Here is a 24193-nt window from a genome sequence, read left to right as displayed (position 1 = left end):
ACTGTGCTTAAATCACTTTCTGGTCAGGTTGTGGATTGCTAGTTCCTCACCCTTCCATAAGGGCAAAGGGCTATTAAGATGGTTTGCCCCAGACACCTGATGGTTTTTGCTTCTTTTCTGAGGCCATATGGGGATTTTTGGATGACTTGGCAGATAGTTAACTTTTGGATGTGGTTGATCCCTAGCAGTGGGAGATGATTACAGCTCTGGATAAGATTATTCCTATGAGGCCCCTTTCCATTTGCCAATCTCAGGCAGCTCACTGGTTTGCCAAGGACCTTTGGGAGCTGAAGTGAATAAAAAGACTCCTAGAGTGATGATGGCATAAGATAAAAAGTGAACATGACCGAGCAGTGGTACAAACTCAGGTTTGGGCTTACACACTGATAATTGGAGCAGCAAAGTGTTTGTTCTCCACTCTTACTGTGTCTACAGACTCCTGTCCAGCTGCTTGTTTAAAGTGACACCTCTTATGGAGAGGTGTGAAGAGTGAGATAACAGCAGGCTGCATAGAAGTTTTCTGTATCTGCAGATTTCTTTGTGGATAAACTCACTTATAGTTGCCAAGATCTAGATATCAAATCATAGAGCCATTTGATATAAATGGAATGACATCTGGCAATGTTATCTAGAATTCTTTCAAGCTCGTGCAAGCTTTGGAAGAGGAAAGAATGCTCTGTAATTTAAGTTCTGGATGGACCTTTTTCCCAAGTGGCTCCCAAAACGAACCATTTCAGGTCTTCATTAATTGGAGGACTAGTTCCTCATTAGCTCCTAGTTAGTATAGTTGAACCTGATGGCAATGGGAACTAACATGCTATTATATGATTTCTACTGCTTTTGTCTTTTATTTACCAGACAAATAGGTCCTACCCATGCTGACACCTTACTATTTCTATTACTTTATTTTGAAAATTGTGCTCTTCCCCCCTGTTGTTTTTTGGGTTTATTCCTTTTTTGTTTAAACTTGGGACGTCCAACTAGGCTTTGGAAATCAACTGATCCCTCAGATAGTGGCATTCTTCAACTATTTGGTAGTTTTCTCTATTTGGAAGTCTCTAGCCACCATTCTCTGCAGTACATCAAGAACATACAGGCAAAAGCATGTATTTGATTTACATTTGGGTAGCAAGAGCTTCACCTAATATTTGTAGATGCACTGAAGGTCTCAAAATGGGTGAGATCACACTACCAATGAGAAGAGGAGTGACATTTCAAGGAGAGAGTTTCTGAGGTGTTTCTCATTCAGACTTTATAGGAAACTCTGATTTCAATTTTCAGCAATCATGATCAGACAGGATTTTAGCTTGTACTGGGCCCTGGACCTGCCAGTTGACCAGCGGCGATCTACTGGTGTAGCCAGTACTACAGTACCTCCCTTCCTTCTTCAAATTCAGCATTTTACCTTTGCCTAAGTTTGTAACTGGAACAAAACAAGGTCAGTATGAAAATGCACTGGCTGAGAATTTTGCTTTTTAAAAATTTCTCCTTATAGCAAGACGGTGTGGGTAGATTTTTAAAAAAGGCTTTGCAAGCATTTCTATACAGAATCCCCAATATCAGGAGATATGAACTGACCTGTTGTACATCCTGTTGAAAGACACAGAGCTGAAGTCGTTGATGTAAGCGGACTTTTCGATGTTGCCAAATGTTCTCCAATTGCCTCTGGTGATGCAACACTTCATGAATAACATCTAGGACATGGTGCACTGCCTTGGAGTAGTTGGCTGAAGCTGTTAGGGAATCTGAGCTTCCAGGTGTCAAAGGTCGTTGCAGTTTGTCAAGCAGTGATTTCCCATCCTGACTTACCTGTTAAGCAAAATAAGAATGAAGGTGCTTACATATTGGCTACACAGTTCTACAACATGGGATTACAACATTGCTTTTCCTAATTTGATATATGTTTACTCAAGAATGGAAAAGCATGTTAGAATTTATTTTGGACAAAATCAAACAAGCATTGCACAAATAAGAAGGGATTCAAGACTTTATTTCAGCCATTCCTCCTGCCCAAGAAGTCCTACTTCTAGAAATCTTCTAAATTGCAAGACTTTGTTGGAGAGGCTGGAAAGGGGTAGAGGAGGCAAAGAAACTAAATGAGAATGGGAGGCCTTAGATATCCTGGTCACGTGTGTGGTGCTAAACTCTTATAGACCCAAATCTTGGTCTGTAACAGCAGTAACCATTAAAACCCCAAGCCTTTTAAAATGCAAGTAGTTTTGCTTTAATTTTACTATTTAACTTCAAAATGGATTTACATATTTCTCTTCACAGACTGCACTGGCTGAACCAGTCCATAATATTCGCTTAGGAAATAGGGAGATGATGCTATGTTTAGTTACATTTACACATCTCTATGTGTGAGTCTGAGAAACAAATGATGGTTTCAGATGCAGCATGTACAGTGAAAAATTGCCATCATTTGATAATAGTTATTTAGTCAGTAATTATGCATCAGATTAAATGCAAGCACAATATCCAGATTCTCAAGCTGTCATGGTATCAATATTAAAATATAAGGTTTCTCAAAAGCTTCCGGATAGACAAAAGCCTCTGGTTGACTGAAGCTGCTACTGGTTCTGAGTGGATTATTGTTCTTTACATATTGGCATCCCCGTAGCTCTATAATGCAGAAAGAATCCTTACGCTTCAAGAGCTTCTGCAAGCAAGTAGTGCAGAAAAGAGAGAGATAAGAAAAGGGATACATGGAATTCTTCATCTGAGTACCTTCTGACAGAATCAAAATCTGATACAGTCATGGAGAAGTAGTTTCTGGGCATGTGGAGGCTTAAGAAAGAATTAAGTTTAAGATGAGTCATACTTGGTGGTGACTGCTAACCATCAAAGTTTCCTACCCTGATTTGACTGAAAACTCTCATCAGCATCTAGCCTGGCTGAACTGAAAATAAACTGCTTAAACATCAAGTCTTCCTCAGCAGAGTGCTTGGGTATGCCTGTAGGGGACCATGCAACGTTGCTATAAATTCAGTTACTCTCCCCATCTGTCTTCAGTCAAATTTTAAATATGACTGTGGTGGCACAAGTAATTTTTCACTTTGTAATCAGTCTGAGGCTTGACTGAACACATCTTCTGGCTACAATTTATTCAGGTTTACTGAAGGGAACAACATTGTTTCTTTAATCTTTATAGTTCTGTTTTATATATGTAGAAACAGAGCTTTAATTTCTTTCTCACTTCCTACTAAGAAAAGTAAATTGCTCAGTATTCGGATCGCCTTCTTCCCTTCTAAAGGTTATTTTGACTGAAAACTGAATGTCTCAATGAAGCTTTAAAAAAAAACTATTATAAAACATTATTTTTAGGAGCAGCCAAATAAGTTTTATAATGGGCAGAAAATACATAGTCAATAGTTGGGTTAAACGACTTCAGAATATAAAGACCATGTAAAAAGCTTGAACTGCATAAATAGGGATATGCAAACTGATTCATTCTGAAAGATTCTGAGTGTGAAGGCTGCAAAATGCCCTGCTTCAAAGGCAAAACTGCACTTTGGAGCATTTTTGGAAGCATCTCAAGCTTGAAATAGGGGTGTTCCAAATTTGAAACATTCTGTTTCCAAACTCAAAATGCCTCCAAAATGCTTAGAGCAGACTGTTTTGCATTTAAAAACAAAACAAAACAACAAATCCAAAAGCACGCCTCATGAAATGTCATGATTTAAATGTTTCAGAATTAAATGTTTTGTGCAATCCTATGTACAAACATTGAAAAAGAACCAGTAAGGGGAAGATTTGCAGCCTGAACCTCTTTCCAACACATTATTTCTTTTAAAACCCTGGAAGGATCCGAATATTGTTACAGTAATAATTTTCCTCCTCTCTTCTGTTAAAAAAGTGTTTGATTTGCATATTGCCCTAGGTCTTTGGGTTATCCTAAAGACTGGGCTTTGAAACTCTGACACTTGATTCCTATCGTAAGAAAGGCTGCTGCTTTTGCATAAGATCGTAAGGATAAGGCTTGGCTACTTAGTCTTGCAGCAAAAAGATTATGCAGTCGTATCAACACATCCTGATGGGAAATGCTGATTTACTGCTAACAACACAGCTCAAAGTTAGAGCTGTGGCTTTTATATTTTAGCTATAGATGTTGTCTACTAACTCAGACAAACTCTACAGTGCGGGTTCGCATGCTCATTTTTTTCCTACTTTTCAGAGGAGGAAATGAGGAGCTGCCTTCATGGCACAGCGAGAGTAATGTGAGATGTCAAATTTATCTTAATGCAGAATCCCACCATCTCTGTGATAAAGAAAAGTGTCCTTGATCTTATTACAGAGAGACATTCTGAAATATAAGGCCTGACAACAGTAAGTAAAAAACTGAAGGAATTTTATTTAACCACAAAATCCCCAGCACGATGTTTCTGTTGCTTAGTGATAATCGGGGCAATAAGCCTGATTGCTAATGTAAACGTTGTAAAATATCTGACAGATGTCATTTAAAATGCTGCATGAATTTCAGCCACCGAGTTTAAAAAAGAAACAGTAGCCGTATAATTTAGTGCAAGGGAGGGAACTGATTTTAGTTATGGTGAGCAAGATTGAACAAATATGATTTCTTGTTATTTAAAAGCGGAGGTGAGAGCATGAAAAACGCTTCTTATCCTTTTGGACATCACCCACAATGAAGCCAGAGAGTCAAGATGGATATTGATCCAAACTTCTTTGGACAGATTTGGTAGAAACACAGTTATAGCCTATAAATGTATGTTGCCAATTACCAGTATCCAAAGCACAAACTAATTTTTTAATAACTAGGATGCTCTTCCTGTAGGAGATGTTTCTTAAAGAAGAATTTGGGGAAGAAGGCTGCTCTCCAAAGGCAGAAGCAGGAGAAGTATGTCTGAACGAAGCCATATGCAATTTCTGAAGCAGTACCTGTGAATGCAGCCATGGTGGCTTAGTCAACAAACCACAGTAAAGTCATGGCTTAATACAGTAAGTGAACTGAAGACTGTGCACATGTTCAGCCATCTCTTTTGCAGCCACTGCACCATTTCACACACAGTTGGGTATGATTTTACTACTTAACAGGGAACCGCAATCCAACTCCATGGCAATTAAATATGATAAATATTCATTAATGCAAACTTAAATGAATGTAAAAAGCATTTCTGTGTACTTCTGAAAAGTATTTTTAAATTCCAGAGTGAAGCCAAGTTAATTTATTGAAGCAAACACAATTGTTTCTAGAATCTTAAAGACTAACATGTTCACACAAGAAACACAATTTGAGACCAGAGTCCTCTTCATCAAATATCTGAATTCTTAATTTCAGTCGCTTGGCATATGCGTATGAGAGCCAGTATGGTGTGATGGCCAAGGTGCTGGCCTAGAAACCAGGAGACTGTGAGTTCTAGTCCTGCCTTAGGCATGAATGCTGGCTGGGTGATTTTGGATCAGTCACTCTCTCTCAGCCCAACCCACCTCAAGTTTTGCTTTGTCCCTCGTGAACACTTAAGCAAAGGATGAAGTGAACTCTGGTCCACAGAATCTTGTGCCACAATAAAATAATAAAAATTATTCTTTCAAATGCCAGGTAACTTTTTTACTTTTATTGTTTTTGCTAAATGTGTGATCATTGTTATGTTACTGTGCAGGAGCCCACTGTATATTGTTAATACTGCAAACATTCCACTTTCAAGCAGGAAATACAATATTACCTACCTCAGAGTATGCCAGGGTAATATGCTCATATATTCCTTGGTGATGGTGAATGGCATCCTCCAAATCCTGCAGTTCTGAGGGAAGCTCTACTTCACCACAGGCCTTACACCATGAATCCACATTACTCATGTACTAGAAGGAGGAAAAAAAACTCTACTTATTCACTACAAGCACACCCATTAAGAAACAGTATGAAGCTCATTGAGCAAGCACATTTCGTTAGAGAATGAGCTCCTCTTTTCAAAGGTAAGGTTTTTTTCTCCGTTAAAAAAGCAGGCAAACTACGAAGTTTTTCAGTGCTAACATAATTTCAAGTTTATTTCCACGCTGGCTCCTCCAGTCAATAGAAATGGTTGCGTTTCAGAAAAGAATTAAAGAATTACCAATTCATTTCACTACCCTCTGCAGAACAGAGAGGGTTGTTAAAAAGAAAACGAACACTTTAGTAATATGAGAATTCTTTGTTAACTATGGAGTGGTTTGGAAGAGGAAACAAACACATATGGAAACATTAAAACAATCTGAAGCCAAACCTCAATTCACATGCAAAAGAAGAATTCCAAATGCATCCAAAGCATTCAGCTGCAATCTCTGGCATCAGAAAATCAGACCAAATCATTTGTTGCTATCGTCCCTACCATTAATACTGTACACGCTCAAGAGATACATTGAATTAATACAATAACTTACAATTCATGGACTGTTTTCTTGTTTTGTGTGGAGAAAGTACTATAATTAAGCACCCAATCAAACAATTAATGAGGTTAATTCATTTAATCCAAACGGACGCCTCTACGTTCTATTTTTATTTCTCCTTGAATTGCATTTACACAGGAAAAAAGCTACAGGAAAACAAATCGAGTCTTTCCTCTTACTCATTTGAGTACACACCCCATACTCAATGGCATTTTGAGGTATGAGCAATGGACCCAACTTCCTGTTTTAGGGTGGATGAAGGGGAAGCATGTTTTCTTCAACAATTTTTGTATTATTAATTTGTGCTTCAGAGATACAAAGATGCTCAAAATGGCAACATCTTTTAAGTTGGTGGATTAAATGATTGACTCTTGGGGAAAGTGGAAAGTGCCTCCTTATCTTAATCTAGCAGAATCTTCTTCAAATAAGCTGGCCTCAGTGACAAAGCCAGCATCAAGCAAATATGAGTAGTAAATCACTCACAGATGATACAGAATGTACAGATGAAGTTACAGATACTCTACAGGCTCATCTAGTTCAATACAGTACCATTTTAGGTAGGGTTCTTGTCCAACTTTTTTGGGGGGGGAGTGTTGCTAGCAATTGAATTTTCTATATGCAAGCACTTATTTAGCATCTGGAGAATTCTTCACATTTCACTAATCTCTCAATACGATAATAGAGCACTTACCAACTCCCTGTGGCAAATCTAGACACATGCTATCTGAATTCATGACTTTCTGGTTCAAAACTCAGCCTCACTATTCTTACTTTGCAAACCAGCACACTACAGTTTTTGCCGCTGCATTACACCAGTCCTCAAGGCAAAAGACAGCGACCTGTTTAAAGTGCTCAGATCCAGAACAGATCATTCACTAGTTTGGAAGAAATGCTTCCCAGCTATATCATATTCATGGCTCTTTTAAGACCCTTAATAATGATATATAATCTAAGCAGGTGGCAGTTATTTCATTCAAACATGAGAAAATCTAATTTTTGGACACAACCTTTGGAAAGTGCAACTTGCATTGGATCTGTGAAGGCAAATGATCTTTCATGACTCCTTTAGTTTGCATACGTCTCAAATGGCAGGAAGCTGTGCCACTTCTGACAACTGTGATCAGCAGTTAAAAAAAAAAAAAAAAGGAACTTGGATGCTATACACAGTCCCGGAATGTCAAATTAAATTAAACAATACCTTAGAAAACCAACAGACATCCTTCTGCCTTGTGGAATGACTGACCTGCTCAGCCTTCTGGTGGAAAATAGCCGACATATCCAGCAAGGTGCTGCGTTCATCTAAGGCTGCTGCAAATGCCTTCCATTCCTGTTCCAACTGGTTGGCAATCTGTTTGATTTGTTGTGAAGCATAGTGACCAGACTCCACCAAACGACTGGCTACAGACATTATGCGATTTATGTTCACATACACGTTCTATTAAAAAAAAAGAGAGAGAGACAAACTTAATAGACAAGATTACTAAGGAGGTTGAATTGGATGGTTTAACTTAAAAAGAACCAGAATCAGCCAAGATGAAAACTTTCTGCTGGTAATATCCCTACAGTACTTAATACGGCAGGCATTTTGTGCAAGCATCAGAGGTCTGCACCATGAGAAATTCTCCAGTGTCGTTATTTAGAAAAAAGTACACTTGCAGTATGCTGCGTTCAAAATACAAAATTCTGAGCTTGTGTAAACGCCGTTCTAAAGCTAGGCTTCTCCTTACCACTGCTTATACTGGTTACTGAAAGCTGTGGTTCCACAACATCTAGAGGGCCCTCAGTACCTTATCCCTGTTATATTTTTCTGCTGTAGGCAAAATAAACCAAGGTGGGGGGAAACAAAAGAAACCAGAGCTTAAGCAGTATAAATCAGATTTCTTTAAAAAATAAGACAAACCAGGGTACCATTGTTGGTGGGAACTCTGCCACCAAATGCATAATACTAGCAACAACGATATCAAGAATACTCCCCAATGGGGAAAAATGAGATTATCATGCTCCCCTCTGCTTTTTTACATGTACTGTATGACAAAGCATTAAATGACAACTCTGGTTGTAGGTTGACATAGAATGAACTAGAAACTATTCAGCGGAGAAATCATAAGAGAAAAAAGCATTAACTTGTCAATTGATATAAGCCAGCATTTTCTCTCACCCACCCCACATCTTTACTATATTTTGCCTCTAGGTCAATGGTATGATCGCATTGAGCTAGATATACAAAAATTCTAAAATTTAAATTGCAACAACAACACATGACATCCCGCTCTCCAAAAAGGCACCCACTGCCAACCGCACCCATTATTTCTGAAAACTCCCTGAGTACCTGACAGATTCTCTGTTCCCCAGACATTTCACATTACTGTACATGCTGCAAAGTAAAGCACCAGCCTCCAGGTCCATTTTGATTTGTTTGTATGTTGTCACGTCTTCTTGACTCACACTGGCTTATAAATAACAACATACTAAAATGCAGTAAATTTTTACCCAATATTACCCAATACAGTATATCATAATACTTTCCAAGAAAGAACATCTTGCTGGAAGAGGACTAGATATGGTGGCCAAGAGCATTCTGATAAAATGGTGCTTTGTAACTTCTGTGAATTTGTGAACGGGCAAGCTCTCTCTTCCCAGAAGCCATATGGCAAGAGAGCTTGCACATGTTCTCAGTCTATAACATTGCTCATTAGGCTAAAAGGTTGGGAAACCCCGGGCTAGACTGTTCTATCTGAAACCCTGGAAAGTTATTGCCAAAGCAATTATCTGATGTGAAATTACTAGCTTCTTTTGTTTTAAAAGAATAGGCACCTGACACAGTATATATAGAATCATAGGATTGGAAGGGACCTTGGAGGTCTTTATATGGCACTGATCCTTCAATCATGAGGAAACATCATTGACTGTCCCAAAGTTTTAAGACTCTCTACTGGATTCTGGAAAAGTAAAGTGAAATGCCAATTTTTTGTGCCCATGCCATTTCCACCAAACTCCCTGCCACCTGTTTTAAGGAGCAACAGAAAACGGAGCATCCCACCTTGAACAGCTAGAGGGGGGCACATTAGGATGGAGGTAAACCCTGGACATATTGCACTTTGGACCGATTTATACAGCTGATGTTGTTAGTGGACTTTTTGTTTAAAAGGTTCTTTTGAGGTTGCACCAAAGGCATAAAAACTGCTCAGTCAGATTACAGGGGAATTTTAGAAAAGAAACAGAACTTCAGGTTTTGGGGGAAAAAGTCTTCAAGGGAAGAAATGAATTTCAGGCATGGGTTCTCCAGCTCTTCAACTATTCTTGACCTGACCTCATTCGCTTTCCAGCTGGATGACAGGTTTCACTTTCATAGTGCCACAAAATCAAGTTCATCCAACCTGAAGTATTCTACAATCTGATTCAGTATGCATCTTTCCTATATCTTTCGAAAGAATATTAAAAGAAATCTATAGGAATGCGATAACTGGAAAACCATTTTTAAAGACTTACTGTAAGTATAAGGCTTTGCTTTCTTCAAAGCAGGCAATGGATCTCCTGAAAGAACTAAAGCTTTGAAAGGGATTTTTCTTCTTGTTTGTTTGTTCAGCCTGAAGGCGCCTGCTTCAGTAATAGCAGATCCAGTAGAGAGGGCATGTTACGGGTTCCGTCGCCTAGGGAGCTACATTTGACAAGCCCCAGGCAGTGGGCCTTTTCTACTGTGGTACCTGCGCTGTGCAATCTTCTCCCCCCTGAGGTGAGCTTGGCCTTGTCATGGCTGAGCTTCTGAAGGTCCCTTAAGACTTGGTTATGCCAGCAGACCTGGGGACCCCAGGGACGGGGGAATTAGTGAGGTGGCTCCCTTATTTTTAACATCATTTTATTCTCAGTTTTATTTTGCTTTTTATATTTTAAATGTATTTATTGATTGTTTTTAGCTTTGTCGTTCGCTGCCCAAAGTCGCCTGTGGTGAGATGGGTGGCCATATAAATTGGTTTAATTAATTAATTAATTAATTAATTAATTAATTAATAATAAATAGGACCCTGCACTCCATAAATAAGGCAGAGTTATACCTAAATTAATAGAAACAAATTTAGTTCCAGAAAAGGAATGCTACAAGTTGTGCTGTCCGCTGGCACAAATGTGGCCGATATACCTGTTAGGATCATGTGAGTATATACAGTAAATATCTTCAATTGGATAGGTTTCTGCTTTCTTTTTGGAAATCTCTCTTTCGTGAATGCCACGTTGCAAACTGCCTGATTAGTAGTGATAAATCTAAAGTCAAACATTCTTATGACTTCATATGAATAAGGCATTAAGAAGAGCATAAAATTATGCTAAAGGCTACAACTTTCCTGCTTTAAAAAAAAAACAAACCAATAAGATGCTCTTTGTGGAATCGGAATGCAGGACTCAAATGCAAAATAATGAAGGCTTCACTGCAGTGTTTATTAGACAGTGCGCACTGGAGGGGACTCCACCAAGGGTTAGTGGGAGATACTCCCCTCCAGGCAAAATGGATACCCTGATATTTATACATTTCTACAAGAAAGGGAAGGGGAAAAGAATGCATACACATATATATATATATATATATATTCATATGATGATGCAGGCATACATCAGTAAGCAATGTTCTTCATTTAAATGGGTTTACAATTCATGTTTAACCATTTCTGCCATATTAAAATTTAACATCTAGCACCAATATCTGGACAGGCTCATGGGCCAGGGATATGCCCAAAGCTTTGGGGCATCATACCCAGCCCTGAAGCTGAAGATTGTGCATCTATGATATAGGATAGGCTACAGTTTGTATCTTTTTGTTTCCCAATTTGATGCTTTCTCATTGTTCTGCCTTAAAACTTTCAACAGCCCCAAGGGAATGGTTGGGCATTACCTGGTGGGAGAATGCACTGCTTTTGACACATTAGCTACAGTCACTCCTGGCAAATGAAGGCATATTGTCCCACTTGGCTTCTGGTAACTATGGCTTGCTAGGGCTCAATAAATGATACACAATCAAGAAGCACAATGTGAATCCCCAATTCTGACATAGCAATTTGCCTACTAAAGATCATTCTAGATGAAGGCTATTTGTTTCCTTTTCAATTCAATTATTGTACTTTGCTTGGATTCTCAAAATTGTTACTTAATTCAATGTTTAGAATTTTAACAGAGGAAAACCCAAACAGGCCTTTTATAAAGTAGCCCTAAGAAGTTCAAAACTGCTGTCAAAACAGGTCACATCCAAACTGTAGAACTAAGTGAAAGTTATGCCCTGGAGAAACAAGCCATAACTTAAAAGTTGAATAAATCCTAGCATTAGTTTTATTAATGCATTTCCATTTCAAAACCCCTTTTAAGAACTGTCAATTATAGCTTGATTGCTATGTCCATTCAGTCATTTTGCTTCAAATGTATTTTATGCTTCCTTTGAGAATTCTATAGAGTTACCTATTCCCTTCCAATCTGTACAGCATCTTACTCTATGAATGTGTGTGACAGACACAGACAACACACACACACGCACACACACTGTATAGCATTTTTAAACATTGCTTTAACTTTTTGAACAGCAGTGTCTAGAAGTTTTGTATGTGTATGTGCATGTATGTGTGTCCTCGCTATCTGACCATAATAGGGATTGGAATTTAGGTCGCTAAGCAATTTGGTCATTAAGTAAATCAGAGCTGATTTTACAACCTTTTTTATGATGGTCGTTAAGCTAATCACTGCAGTTGTTAAGCTAATCACCATGGTTAAGCAAATCATGGAGTCGTTAAGCGAATCCAGCTTTCCTGATGGATGTTTTTTGCTGGAATTTGCTTAACGACGTGATTTGCTTAATGACCATGGTGATTTATTTCACAACCATTGTAAAAAGGTTGCAAATTGTGATCACATGACCGTAGGGATCGTAAAGCACTTGTCCCAAGGCTGTCATAACCTCAGACCATCGTTAAGCTAACGGTCATTAAGGAAGGACTACCTATATATATTACACACACACACACACAATATATATACACACACACAAATTGTTCTGTTCTAAGTCCCCCTTTACAATTGTGTGTTACTTAATCAAGCAAGCTATGGTCTTCTCAGTCTCTCTTCTCTCCTATTTATTTACACTGGATCTTCCCCTAGGCTTTCCATTACTCTGCTTTCAGAGGGGATCAGAAACCAGTTCATAGCTGCATATGCTTCTGTATTAAAAAGAGCAAGGTGTTCCAAAAAGACAAAGTGCCATTGTTAAATTCTTACCATACAGTTCATAGCAAAATGGTTGTGCTGTGTCTGGAGTTCCATAGCATGAGGATGACTGGCTCCAATTTCTGTGTAGCTGTTCAAAAACAGGCCTTTATTGTGTGTGATCCAGTCAAACATCTAAAGAAAACAAGAATTAATGTTCATTATGGAAGTGGACAGAGGCTTAAAACATTTGCCCATTACCATATAAATGATTTATGATTTTAGCAAAACTTTATAATGATACAGAGCTGAACAAAACAGGCATGTAAATAACCATTTATGTGGCAAGTAACCATTGCCTTGAGGCAACTATTTGGCTCTTTCAGTTTTTGAATATGCCTCAAATATTAACCCAAAGATAAACGGCTAGCTAGGCAAAAAGGAACTGATTAGGGAGAGTGATGTGTGCTATGACTCATTTGCAAAGATGAAAGAAATACAAATGAGCATTACCCAAAGGACCCAATATCTGTCAAATGCAAAGTTTGTTGAAGTACCCACTGAAAAAGTGCTTATTGATGTACCAATTAAGCAAGATGGAATAATCAAGCTGGGCCTTATACCCTACTTGTTTGGTTGAAAGCACACATGTATATACTCTCCAAAATGTGTTTGGCTAAAGTGGGCTACCTCCAAAGGATTAGGAAAGATTTTAAACAATTAATATACAGTGGAACCTCGGGTTATGAATTTAATTCGTTCCATGACTCTGGTCACACCCCAAATTGGTCGCAACCCGAAGGAAATTTCCCCATAAGGTTCAATGTAATTACCGTTAATCCGTTCTGGCGTGGAGGACAGGGAGGCGGCTATTGCTTGGAGGGAGAGTCCCCCTCCCTACGACCACGTGTCGGGGCGGAAAATGGCCGCGGACCACATGTCAGGGGTGGAAAAATGGCTACGGACCACGTGTCAGGGGCAGAAAATGGCCACGGACCACGTGTCAGGGGTGGAAAAATGGCCGCGGACCACCTGTCAGGGGCGGAAAAATGGCCGCGGACCATGTCACGGGAGGGAAAATGGCCGCGTATCCTGCTCGTACCCCGAGGCGGAGTTCGCAAACCGAGGTAAATTTTTGCAGCCAGAGCTGGTCGTAACCCGAAAGATTCGTTAGCAGAGGCGTTCGTAACCCGAGGTACCACTGTACTTGAAAAAAGTGACTATTTAATGAAAAAGGAAACTTCATTTACTACTCAGAAGAAGTTAGTAGGATACCAACAAGCCCTAACTAATTGAAGAGTATTACCAACCAATAAGGTCATATTGGTCAGCTCCAATTTCAGCCCTGTTTTTGACAGTTTGAAGTTTCTGAAGTAATCCCAAGTATAAGTTGCCAGAGCAGATAATTGATGTCAAGATGTTCCTGTTTAGAAAGGTACTGATTCTTCACCCTAAGCAGACAGAAGGCCACCCAAGCCTATGATGCTAGTGATAGTACTGGATGCAGGAATATCCTCAAACATTGTCTCTGATATGTTAAGAACAGTGCAATCCTTTCCAGAACAGGCCAAATGTGATTCATTTGAACAGATAGGCCATCCACCAAGAGTACCTCCTTTTTGTTTTGTAATGAATGAGCTTCATTCATTAGGCTTCATCAGGTTCATTTCTGTGCTGAGCCACTGATTCAGGTTTATTGCTGCACCAGTTTAGATGGAAAAGTGAGGTAAAGCTGGATATCAGCTGTATATTGTTAGCTCACTCTTTCAAATTATCTCCCCCAATGGGTTTTATATAAATATTAAATAGCATGGGCATCAAGCTGAGTCTGAGGACCCCTGTGATCCAGCTGCCATGGAACAGGGATATAATACCACAGGACCACCTTCTGTGAATGGTTAGTCAACTATGAGTGGAACTACTGAAAAAATAGTGCTTCTATCTTAGGAAGTCCAGAAAGATACTACATCGATGTTATTGAAAGCTGCTGAGATTTTGAAGATAACTCACAGATCTGTGTTCTCTTTGTTACTCTAAGAAAGGATTATACCCACAGGGTAACCAAGTTTGAAATGGATTTGGAAAATCAACTTCATGTAGGAGTGCTTGGAGATGGTCATCATCCATATACTTGAGGATCTAATCTGATAACCAAAGATTGGCTGCTAATTTTTTCCTTATCTTCTACTTCTGTGTCCATGGTAGATTTCTTCATTAGTGGCCTGGTTCTTGTTTCTTTCAAGGGGTCTGGTACCATTACCAGTCTTAAAAAGGAATAAATGACCTCCTAGATCCAACTGGCTATCCCCTTCTTACTAGATCTAACAAGGCAAGACAGACAAGCTAGTCCTTATTTAGTGACCACAACTGGGACCGGCAACTCAGTCATTAAGTGAAGCAGTCACTAAATGAAACTGTGACTGTGCTTATGATCTTACTTCAGCTTTCCTTTGTTTTACAGACCTGTGATGGTCATTAATGTGAGGACTGATCACAAAGTTATTTTTTCATCACTGTCGTAACTGCGAATGGTGTATGAGCAGTCGCTAAACAAGGACTACCTGTACACATAACTGGTTGAATTTATCCAAGAACAAAATCTGCATCTTCAGGTCTCAACAACTGGAACTTATTCAATAACAGCAGACTAGGCAGAGTTCTGGATACCTCCTCCAAATATATCTTCATTAACTATAAAATATCAGATGCCACCAACTTACCTCATTAAGCCATGGAGGATATGATCAATTCCCTTTCAAGATCAAAGTATTACAAATACTTCACTATTCAGAATAAACATTGGATAACTCTACAAATACAGTGAATGGTAGAAAAGAATTCCTCCCTTGCCATAGAGTAAGCTCAGTAATGAGTTCTCATAACTATTCAATTAGATTTGTCATAAGTTTCCTCCACTTGTTTCTTAGCTGCTGTTCTACTTTCTTCATTGCTCTCAGCTCCAAGATACCCCAGGTGATTCTGGAAAGCTTAAGGAGATGGTGGCTGGGGGTAATCATAGGGCGATGGGCCAAGTCACAGGGCTTCAACAAAAGTATCTACCATACCAACTGGAAACCCATGAAAGCCCCATTCCAATTGGTAATATACGACTGCAGAGGGGAAAAGACACTGAAAATCTCAACAGATAGCTGTCTGTCCATGGCAGTGGGATGCCAGACCCCACCCTCACCTCAGATTAGCAGCTTCCTGTCCAACTGAGAAACCAAATCTAGGGTATGATTTCCTCTATATGTCAGGTCAATGACATACTTGGATAGTTCCATTTATTGTAATGATATCCATGAAATCCTGGGCTGCACCAGACTGAATAGCTTTAGCACCTACATTGTGATCCCCCAGAACTACCACTTGGGAATGCTCTGAGATCACACCATCTGTTCAGGGAAGGGGGCTGCTGGGCTAAAAGATAGATCTAAAGAATATCTCCATCCCCTCAGTGACCCAGGAGCAAATAATTATCTTGCTGCATGGAAGGGCTGACCCTGGAGACATTTAACTGAGATGTTCAGAAATACTTACTAATTCTGTAGTGCAGTTGGTTGAGGAAAAAAGTCAATAATTAGATTCAGATAGTTACAAAATAGCTGCCTTTTAAAAATAAATAATAAAATGACAAGACAATGGACATGTGAGATTAAATTAAAAAGAAGCCTTGAAAAATCCTCAGGCTACATTTGTATTAATCTATTATAGGATATTTCACAGTCAGATTTGTCCAAGATAGCTCGTAAATTCTTATTTGAACCAAAGTATTTAGGATACCAACTCATAATTTTAAATAAGATACTCCTACCTTAAATGTGTTGTTGTATCTGCTCATCAAGTCAGCTTTATTGCTTGTATGTTTTAATTACTGTATGTTATACTTGAGGCCTTAGAAGTGAGAATAATCGATCAATGTGAAGTTTTGGCATGACTATTTAGAATTTGGGGGATGAGAGTTAAAGCATCTAAATACAGCTCATTTTAAAAGGTGCATTTATTCATTAGCCAATGAATATTTGTTTGCTTTCTTACCAGCTATTTAGTTAAGATGATATAGCTGCAATTTAATAGAGCCCTATAAAGTATCCAAATTACATTGCCTCAGCTGGTGCTTCCCTTTATAATCTTTTAAAGCTTTGATATAAGCCCATGTGTTATAGCCATGATTCCTTTATATTGCTTGGCAGCTCCAATAAACAAACACAAACGCTCTCCAGTATTATGCACTCGGTTGAGCTGGAATTCACCATCCAATCTGTCTCCCTGCCTCCCTAGATATAAGCAAAGTAACAAAGAAAACCTCTGTAAAAGCAAGATGCCCCAAACAGCCCTAAGAGTTTGAATGCAAGACTAAGGCCAGGTGCCCAGTTGCCTTTGCTTCAATAGCAAAGTTCAAGCAGGAAAAGATGAATGAAATTCCAGCAGGTACACACACTGATTCTAATGTACAGGAAGTTCATTCTGTTATAATCAAACTTAGATCAGGCTGAGCCAGGGCATTACTAAATGCCCAAAATACAGAACTTTTCATGGCATAAACTTTCATGGACCAGACTGTGGTTCATTATAATAATAATAATCAGACATAGGAAACCTGAAATGTAAATACAACAGTATACACACATGTTTTTGCTTAGAATAAAATAGTGCAAAACCCAAATGTATGTTCCATTCTAACAACATTTTTTCACTTAGTTAATTCTCCAAGGTATTCAGCTACAGAAGAAAAGTATGATGTTAGAATTTGCTCCAACTCATGTTTATCATCATCATGTTGTCATTGGCAAAAAGGATGAATCCTATATTTCCAGATACTTTTTCCCAGCCCCTGCTGAACCTTAAATTTTGGGGAATGTTCCCTGCATCTATGGAATGCTAGATCAATGTGCTTTGCAAGCGGGAAATCTCTCCCCTGTGTTAGGATTCAAAATAGGTAGAATCTACTCAGATCTTCTCAGATCTTCAATCGTCTGAGAAAGCCTGTAATCCTCTAAGTAGAGAACACAAGTCCGTATATTATATTTTCTGAGTATCTGCAAAAACGAAATCCAAATGATAGACTATTAAGACATGGCTGAAAACAGGGATACGCACAACATTTCAAGTCAAATTGTTTTCAAATTCAGAACATCCTGTTTCCAGTAACAATGCTGTGTTTCAAGTGTAAGGTAGCTTTTTAGATGTGAAACTGATGGTTGCCAGCATTCTGGAAGTGTTCCGAGCTCAAAACAGAGTAGTTCGCACTCAATAGGTGTCTCAAAATACTTCCAAAATGCTTGAAATTTGCCACAAAATAGTTGTTTCCCATTCCAAGCAAAGCATTTTGCACCTGAAGCTGGTTGCTTTGCATTCAAAAAGGTTCAATATGTTTTCATGCCCTTAGTTGACAACTATTGCCACCTTGTCCTCCAAATCCTCACCTTCCCATGATTAGCTAATGCTAAGAGAAAGAAACTATTTGGGGACTGAAATTACAACCGCCTGAAAGACAGCAAGCCCTATGCCCTTTAACTGACTTCTACTTGTGGATGCTCCTAGCAGCTCTTTCGACAGAAGGGAAGGCAGTACAGGGCATATTACTGTCTCAAGATTTGTTGCAAGATTTTAGCGGCTGATGAAAATAGATGGTTAAAAGCTTGCTGGGTCTCCTGAAGAAACCCTCTGTGAAAGAGCGAGCTTTAGAGATGTTAATTGTCAGCCCAGAAAAAAAATGGCAGGAGTCCAAAGAAAGAAAAAGCTACAGTAATAGTAGTGAGCTAGTTATGATTTTATTGGGCTCTGTTTGTTCTGTGTTGGATTTTAATTGCAAACCATCTTGGAAGCCAATCTTGGCTGAGAACAGCATGTGCATATGTGTAAGGGTAATAAGATATCTCACTCAAATCCCAGTGTTATGATTAATTTGCCTAAATCATCAACTTGTCTAGGTTAAAGTAAGTTATAATAAGAATAAAATAAAATAATACTCCAGTATCTTATGCTTCTTTCCTAGTCATATTAGTTTCTAGATAAAATGAGTTCCTACACTGTGATTTACTCTAGTATCCAACTCAGCATTAATTACACATGTATAAGAACTCTTGGACTATAAAAAAATTAATGAGTCTGAAAATTAGAGGGCAGAATTGCACTTACCCCTTTTTCTTTCTATCTGTATGTATGCATGCATGTTGTACAGTATGTCTCTCTGTCCGTGTACCACAGTTTAAAAAGGCCTTCCTTAAATTGGTGTCCTCCAGTTGTACTAAAAGAATCTCACACATCTGATGGGCATCGGCTGGGAGAAGGCTGCTTCAGATCAAGCGTAACAACTAATGGGGTTCTGGCAACATCGTATAGACAACTTGCTAGGAAATCTACCTCTTCTTTCTGTAACACCAATCACCACCACTTCCTATGCCTTAATGGCGAGAAAAATAGATGAATCCTAAAATCTAGGTTTTAAAGGGGGAAAAATGCAGCCTACTGGATGCTTCCACAGAACCAAATGCTAATATTTATGGCCCAATCACCTTAAATCAGCTGATAAAAGTTTACATTTACCTTCTCTGCATCCTGTTCAAAAAGTCTGAGCTGAAAGCATTGGTCTAATTTCAATTTCCGTACGTGCCACATCTGATGCAGATGCTGCCGTGTTGAGTGCAGCCTGTCCAACATAGTAGATACTTTCGGTAAGAGGTTCTGTAGATCTGCATTTCCAGACCCAGAGTTCTTTTTGGGGAAAGTCTCACTGCTCTGTATCCTCTGCAGTAGCTTTTGCCCTTCCAAGTCCAGGTCCTCAATAGGAGCTTTAATGACTTTTTTCTTCAGTTGTGAATGCTCCTCTATCATACTTCTGGCTGCCTCCAAGTCCTGAGGCAAATCCTTTTTGGCCAATATATCCTGCAGCTCCTCCAACCTAGAGAGCATGTGAGTGGCATTGCTAATGTAATCCTCAAAGGCAACTCTGATTTCTATCCATTCCTCATGGTTATATTCCAAACAGCCATCAAATTCTTGAGTTAACTGAGAAGGGTCAACAACTTTGGTAAGGCCTTCCAGAGACACCATGTTTGTCTGAAAAGCAAAGATTAATTGTTAGCTATGTGGCATGATATATTTAAGCGCACACACATGCACACTCAGTGCTATGACCAAGAACATATACCACGTATAACGAGCAGAACTAGAAGTAACACCATTTCTAATTGTTCTACTTACCACCTTTTCTCCATATACATGGGTTTCTTTCAACACAATTCTCATAAATCTCTAAGAGATATTAATTTGGGCTAGTCAAGATCACTCAGAAGGATATTAATTTTAAGGCGGGCCAGGTTTCCCAGAGCTACGGCAGAACCAAGATTTGAACCCAGATACTAGACTTAGCCTGGCTATATTACAGATTTTACCGAGTGATCTCTTAGGCAACAGATGAGGATCAATTTCAGAATCTGGGGTTCAAAGTTTAAAATGAGTATAAAGAGCTAATTCACTTGGTCCCATCTTGCATTTAGAATCCCCAGTCATCATATAAGTACAGGGATACAGATCTATAGTGCTCCACATATCCAGAACTGTTTGGTCAGGTTATGTATAAGCTGAGGAAGTAAATACATACTCTTGTAGGGCTAAAAGAAAAATGAGTAAAAAGATGAGAAGAATGAAGCTATCAATGGATACTAATTGATGACTATATATTATTTCCAGTAAGCTTAATATTGATGATTGGGAATTAGAACAGAAGGATGCTATTGAAAGTAAGTATTCTACCTCTCCCTCTCTCTATCTGATTTTTAAACTGCCACAATAAAATAACTATTGGCAATGTACAGAGATGACAACAAACTTTATAAATAAAAAAATACCCCTATTATAATACAATTACAAAAATTAAAAATGTTGAAAGCTTCCTAGAGCCATCATAAACCAATATGCGTTTTCCTTAGACTCACTTTCTACTTAGATTTTTAAGGGGATACAAGAACAAACTGAGCTGACTGCAGGTAGTCCTAGGTTAATGACAATAATTGGGACCGGAATGTCCGTTGCTAAGCGATGCAGTCATAAAACATGACATCACGTGACCCCATTGCTTAGCTATGGCAATCCCGGCACTCCCCATTGCTGTAGTAAGGCAAGGATCATGGATCATTAAGCAACTCCCAGGTGGTTTGCAAGCAGGCGGGCAGGCAGGTAAGCCACAGCGGGGCCAAGGGTGGCTGCTGCCAGGCAGGGGAGGGTGTGCAAATGGCCTGTGAGGATGGCCTGAGCACGGTGGGGCCGAGATGGCTGCTGTCAGGTGGGTGTGAGCGACTTAGTGGGGCAACTTGTGACCTTCTCTGCCAGCTTCCCCATTGACTTGCTTGTGGGAAATGTGTGTGCGTGCATGTGTGTGTGTGTATGGCGGGATACAATTTAATAATAATAATGATAAAAACATCCCCCTATGCAACTAGCACAAATTAATGCAAAATAGTAAACTTAAGTGAGGAGTCAACCACAATTCCCAGTAGTCAAGAGCACAGTATCTTCTTAAATTATAAATATTTAATTTTGCTTCCTGAAAAATCGTACAGGTGAACCCTGACAGTTCTCTCTCTCAAGGGAGAACTCAGACCATAGTGGACAGAACTCTGACCCATGACCTTATTAATTTCATGAATAAGACAAAGCTACCCTCTTTTGTTGACCCTAAAAATCCAGGATGGTTCTACAGGTTAATTTGCTCTTAACAGTACACCAGAATGAACATGCACACTGGTTTATATTTTGTAATCGCTCCCCCATAGCTCCTTGTATCATGCAATCAGCTAAATGAACCAAGAAATCTCACTTCAATGTTCTCCTAACAAGCCAGAATCTGAAGCCAAAATTTGGGTTTATAATTCCATGTGAAGAAGGCCTATACAGGGAGGTACAGAATAAAATAGTCTAAATGTTTCCAATTCACATTTATAAATTTTACTATTCTTGTTGCAAAAGCCCAAGAAACAAATTAATCCAAACTGGAGTTATCACAAAAGCAGGGAATAAGGCCATGCCAAGAAGCTCTACTCCCAATACTGGATATGCCAATTGGCCCTTCTCCCTGGCAACAGTATTTAATACACAAATGTGTGCAGGAAAGCATTACAACTTGTGGAGAAGCCTCTGTGTCTATTCACAACACAGCACAGAATGTAATCTAGCTCAGCATTGTATAATCATTATATAAGCCCCAAGAAGGCAAGATGAATGGAAAGTTTCTCTCTCTCTGGGTCTTCAGAGCACACAAAATGGTGATGGTTCAAACAAACAGCCTAGCAAGATAAGTACTTTAGAGATACTCTGCTTTAAAGCTCTAGGCACAAACAACAGTCCCCACCACACTTCATCCTCAGACAAGTAGCAAAAGAGAAGGCAGCTCTTCCTAAAATTAGAAATTCTGTACAAATATCCCAGTTCTCTTCATACAGCCTTTGCTTCCTGAAAAAAACTGTAGAAGCCTAACACTCTTCCCATTTCACAGCAGCAAATCCTCCCACACATCAAGAAAGTGATGAGCTTCTCGTGCTAGTATGTTCTCTTCTGCAAAGGACAGTTATTCCACTCCACCCATTGCTGCTGCTGCTGCTGATCAAGCAATCCTGAACACTTTTCTATTTATTTACTCCATTTAATCAGCCATCCAACAGCAACACTTTTCTAGGTGACATACAAAACGGATCAATTTAAGAAACACAATTCCTATGAGCTACAGTTGCAGCAAATACAGTGGCTGCAAAATGAAAAGCAAATATGTAAATAAAATAGAGGGGGATGCGGTGGCGCAGCGGCTTAATGACGCTGAAAGTTGCTGGCCAGAAATGGTCAACGCTTCAGCGGTTCGAGTCCAGCCTTCGCGTTAGCAGGGTGAGCTCCTGTTTCCTCCCCAGTTCCTGTCAACCCAACAATTCGAAAACTCACGTGAGTAGATAAATGGGTACTCTCACTCCGGTGGGAGGAAAAATGCTGGCGGCGCCTTGCAAAAAGGAGTCGGGAGCAGTTGCTGGTAAGCGCGAAAAACCGCGCGCCCAAAAAGGGCGCGAAGCAACGGAAACCCCGCCTCCTGCGCATGCCAGCTGGGCTCTGCTCTAGGAAGGAGGCTCTGGCAAACCACTTCCGAAACAATTGCCTTGAAAACTGCAAGGACTCGTCCAAGCAGTCACTGCAGAGTCGGTAACGACTGAGTGCAGATTAAAAAAAAATAAAAAAAAATAAAATAGTACCAAGATGGGCTCAGGATGGGTGCAGTGTATCCATCCTGGCCCTCCTTGATCTCTCAACGGCTTTCACTACCATCACTCATGGAAACCTTCTGGGCTGGTTAAGGGGGCTGGGAGTGGGAGGCATAGACTGTCAGCAGTTCTCCTTCATCAGGGGCTGGTTCCAGTTGGGGGTGAGGATGGGATCCAGCCCTCGGCCTCTGTTTTGCGGGGTGCTACAGTGTTTAATTTTCTCCCCACTCCTATTTAAGACATATATAAAAGCAGTGGGTGAGGTCATCTATTGGCATGTATGGTAATGATACTCAGTTATACATCTCCAAATGATCTGGTCAATGTATTGTACTGTGCCTAGAGGCTATACAGGCCTGGATGGGGAAGAACTGGCTTTGGTTCAACCCTGACAAGACTGATCGGGTGGTGGTTTAGCCCCCGCCCCCTGGGGTCTAGTGAGTTTCCTTTCTTAACCCTCGATGGGGTTAAACGCCCCCGGAAGAGTTGGTGTGCAATCTGAAAGTCCTCCTGGATTCATGGGTCCTGCTCAAGCAGCAGGTGGCAGTCATGGCCAGGAGAACCTTTGCACAAATAAACCTTGTCCACCAGTTGCACCTGTCCCTAGATTGGGAGGCACTGCTTATGTCTTAGTCACCTTACTTACTTACTTAAGACTTACTCATGTCTTAGTCACCTCCCAACTGGACTGTTGCAAAGCATTCACATGGGGCTGCCTTTGAAAAACATTTGGAATTTTCAGATGACCCAGAATGCAGTAGCATGTGCAGTAGTGGGCACTCTGTGATATGGCTTCTGGGTTCAATTCAAGATGCTAGCTTTCACCGTTGAAGCCCTGCATGGCATGGGACCAGGTTGTGCCTGTCCCACCAGATCTGGCAGAGTGGGCATGCTCCAGCTCCCTTTGGTGAAGTAATGTAAGGGAAGGAGAGATGCCAGTGCAATCCAAGTCACTGCAAGGTAAGAATATTCACTGGGGATGGGGTGGAGGAAGGCATGGACTGGGCCACCATAAAGCACTGCTCTTGCTTCTCTTATATTCTACTACCAACTGCATGTTCCTAGCTGCTGCTTGTTAGTTTGCCTGCTGTGAAATATTTGTTCTGCAGAAGCTGGTCATCCCTATTACAGCTCATTTCATGAAAGTCATAAAGAAGATCTATCTATCAGCAGCAGCAGTGCCCGGGATACTCTGCACTATTCCATCCCCAAGGGCATTCAGCAACATGCAATGGGACAAGATTACTGTTTCCTTACCAACTCCTCAACACATAGTTTTGCAACAGGAGATTTCATTCCTAACACACAGCCAATGCCAAGTGCCACTGACCAAGGTAGAGGAGGAATCCAGAGGATCACCACTTGCAACCCTATATATGTCTAGGCCTTTC

The 24193-nt window shown here is 39.9% G+C and overlaps 1 protein-coding gene across 3 annotated transcripts in view; it reads right to left on the bottom strand.

Annotated features, from left to right (window-relative positions):
• TRIO (trio Rho guanine nucleotide exchange factor) overlaps positions 1-24193 on the bottom strand; it is a 249792-nt gene that overhangs the window by 140394 nt on the left and 85205 nt on the right. For all 3 annotated transcript variants that reach the window (XM_088130970.1, XM_088130969.1, XM_007420371.4), the window contains exons 5-9: positions 19108-19620; positions 12631-12753; positions 7625-7816; positions 5686-5817; positions 1579-1809 (exon numbers count right to left, since the gene is read on the bottom strand). In XM_088130970.1, coding sequence (XP_087987096.1) covers positions 1579-1809; positions 5686-5817; positions 7625-7816; positions 12631-12753; positions 19108-19620 — 1191 coding nt within the window. The remainder of the gene's footprint in view (positions 1-1578; positions 1810-5685; positions 5818-7624; positions 7817-12630; positions 12754-19107; positions 19621-24193) is intronic.

Source organism: Python bivittatus, unplaced genomic scaffold, assembly GCF_059951505.1.
Source record: "Python bivittatus isolate LINGU-HERP-01145 unplaced genomic scaffold, Pbiv_v1 ctg000840_np1212, whole genome shotgun sequence".
NCBI lineage: Eukaryota > Metazoa > Chordata > Lepidosauria > Squamata > Pythonidae > Python > Python bivittatus.
Note: the sequence above shows the minus strand (reverse complement) of the source record. Positions and strands in the feature narration are given on the sequence as shown.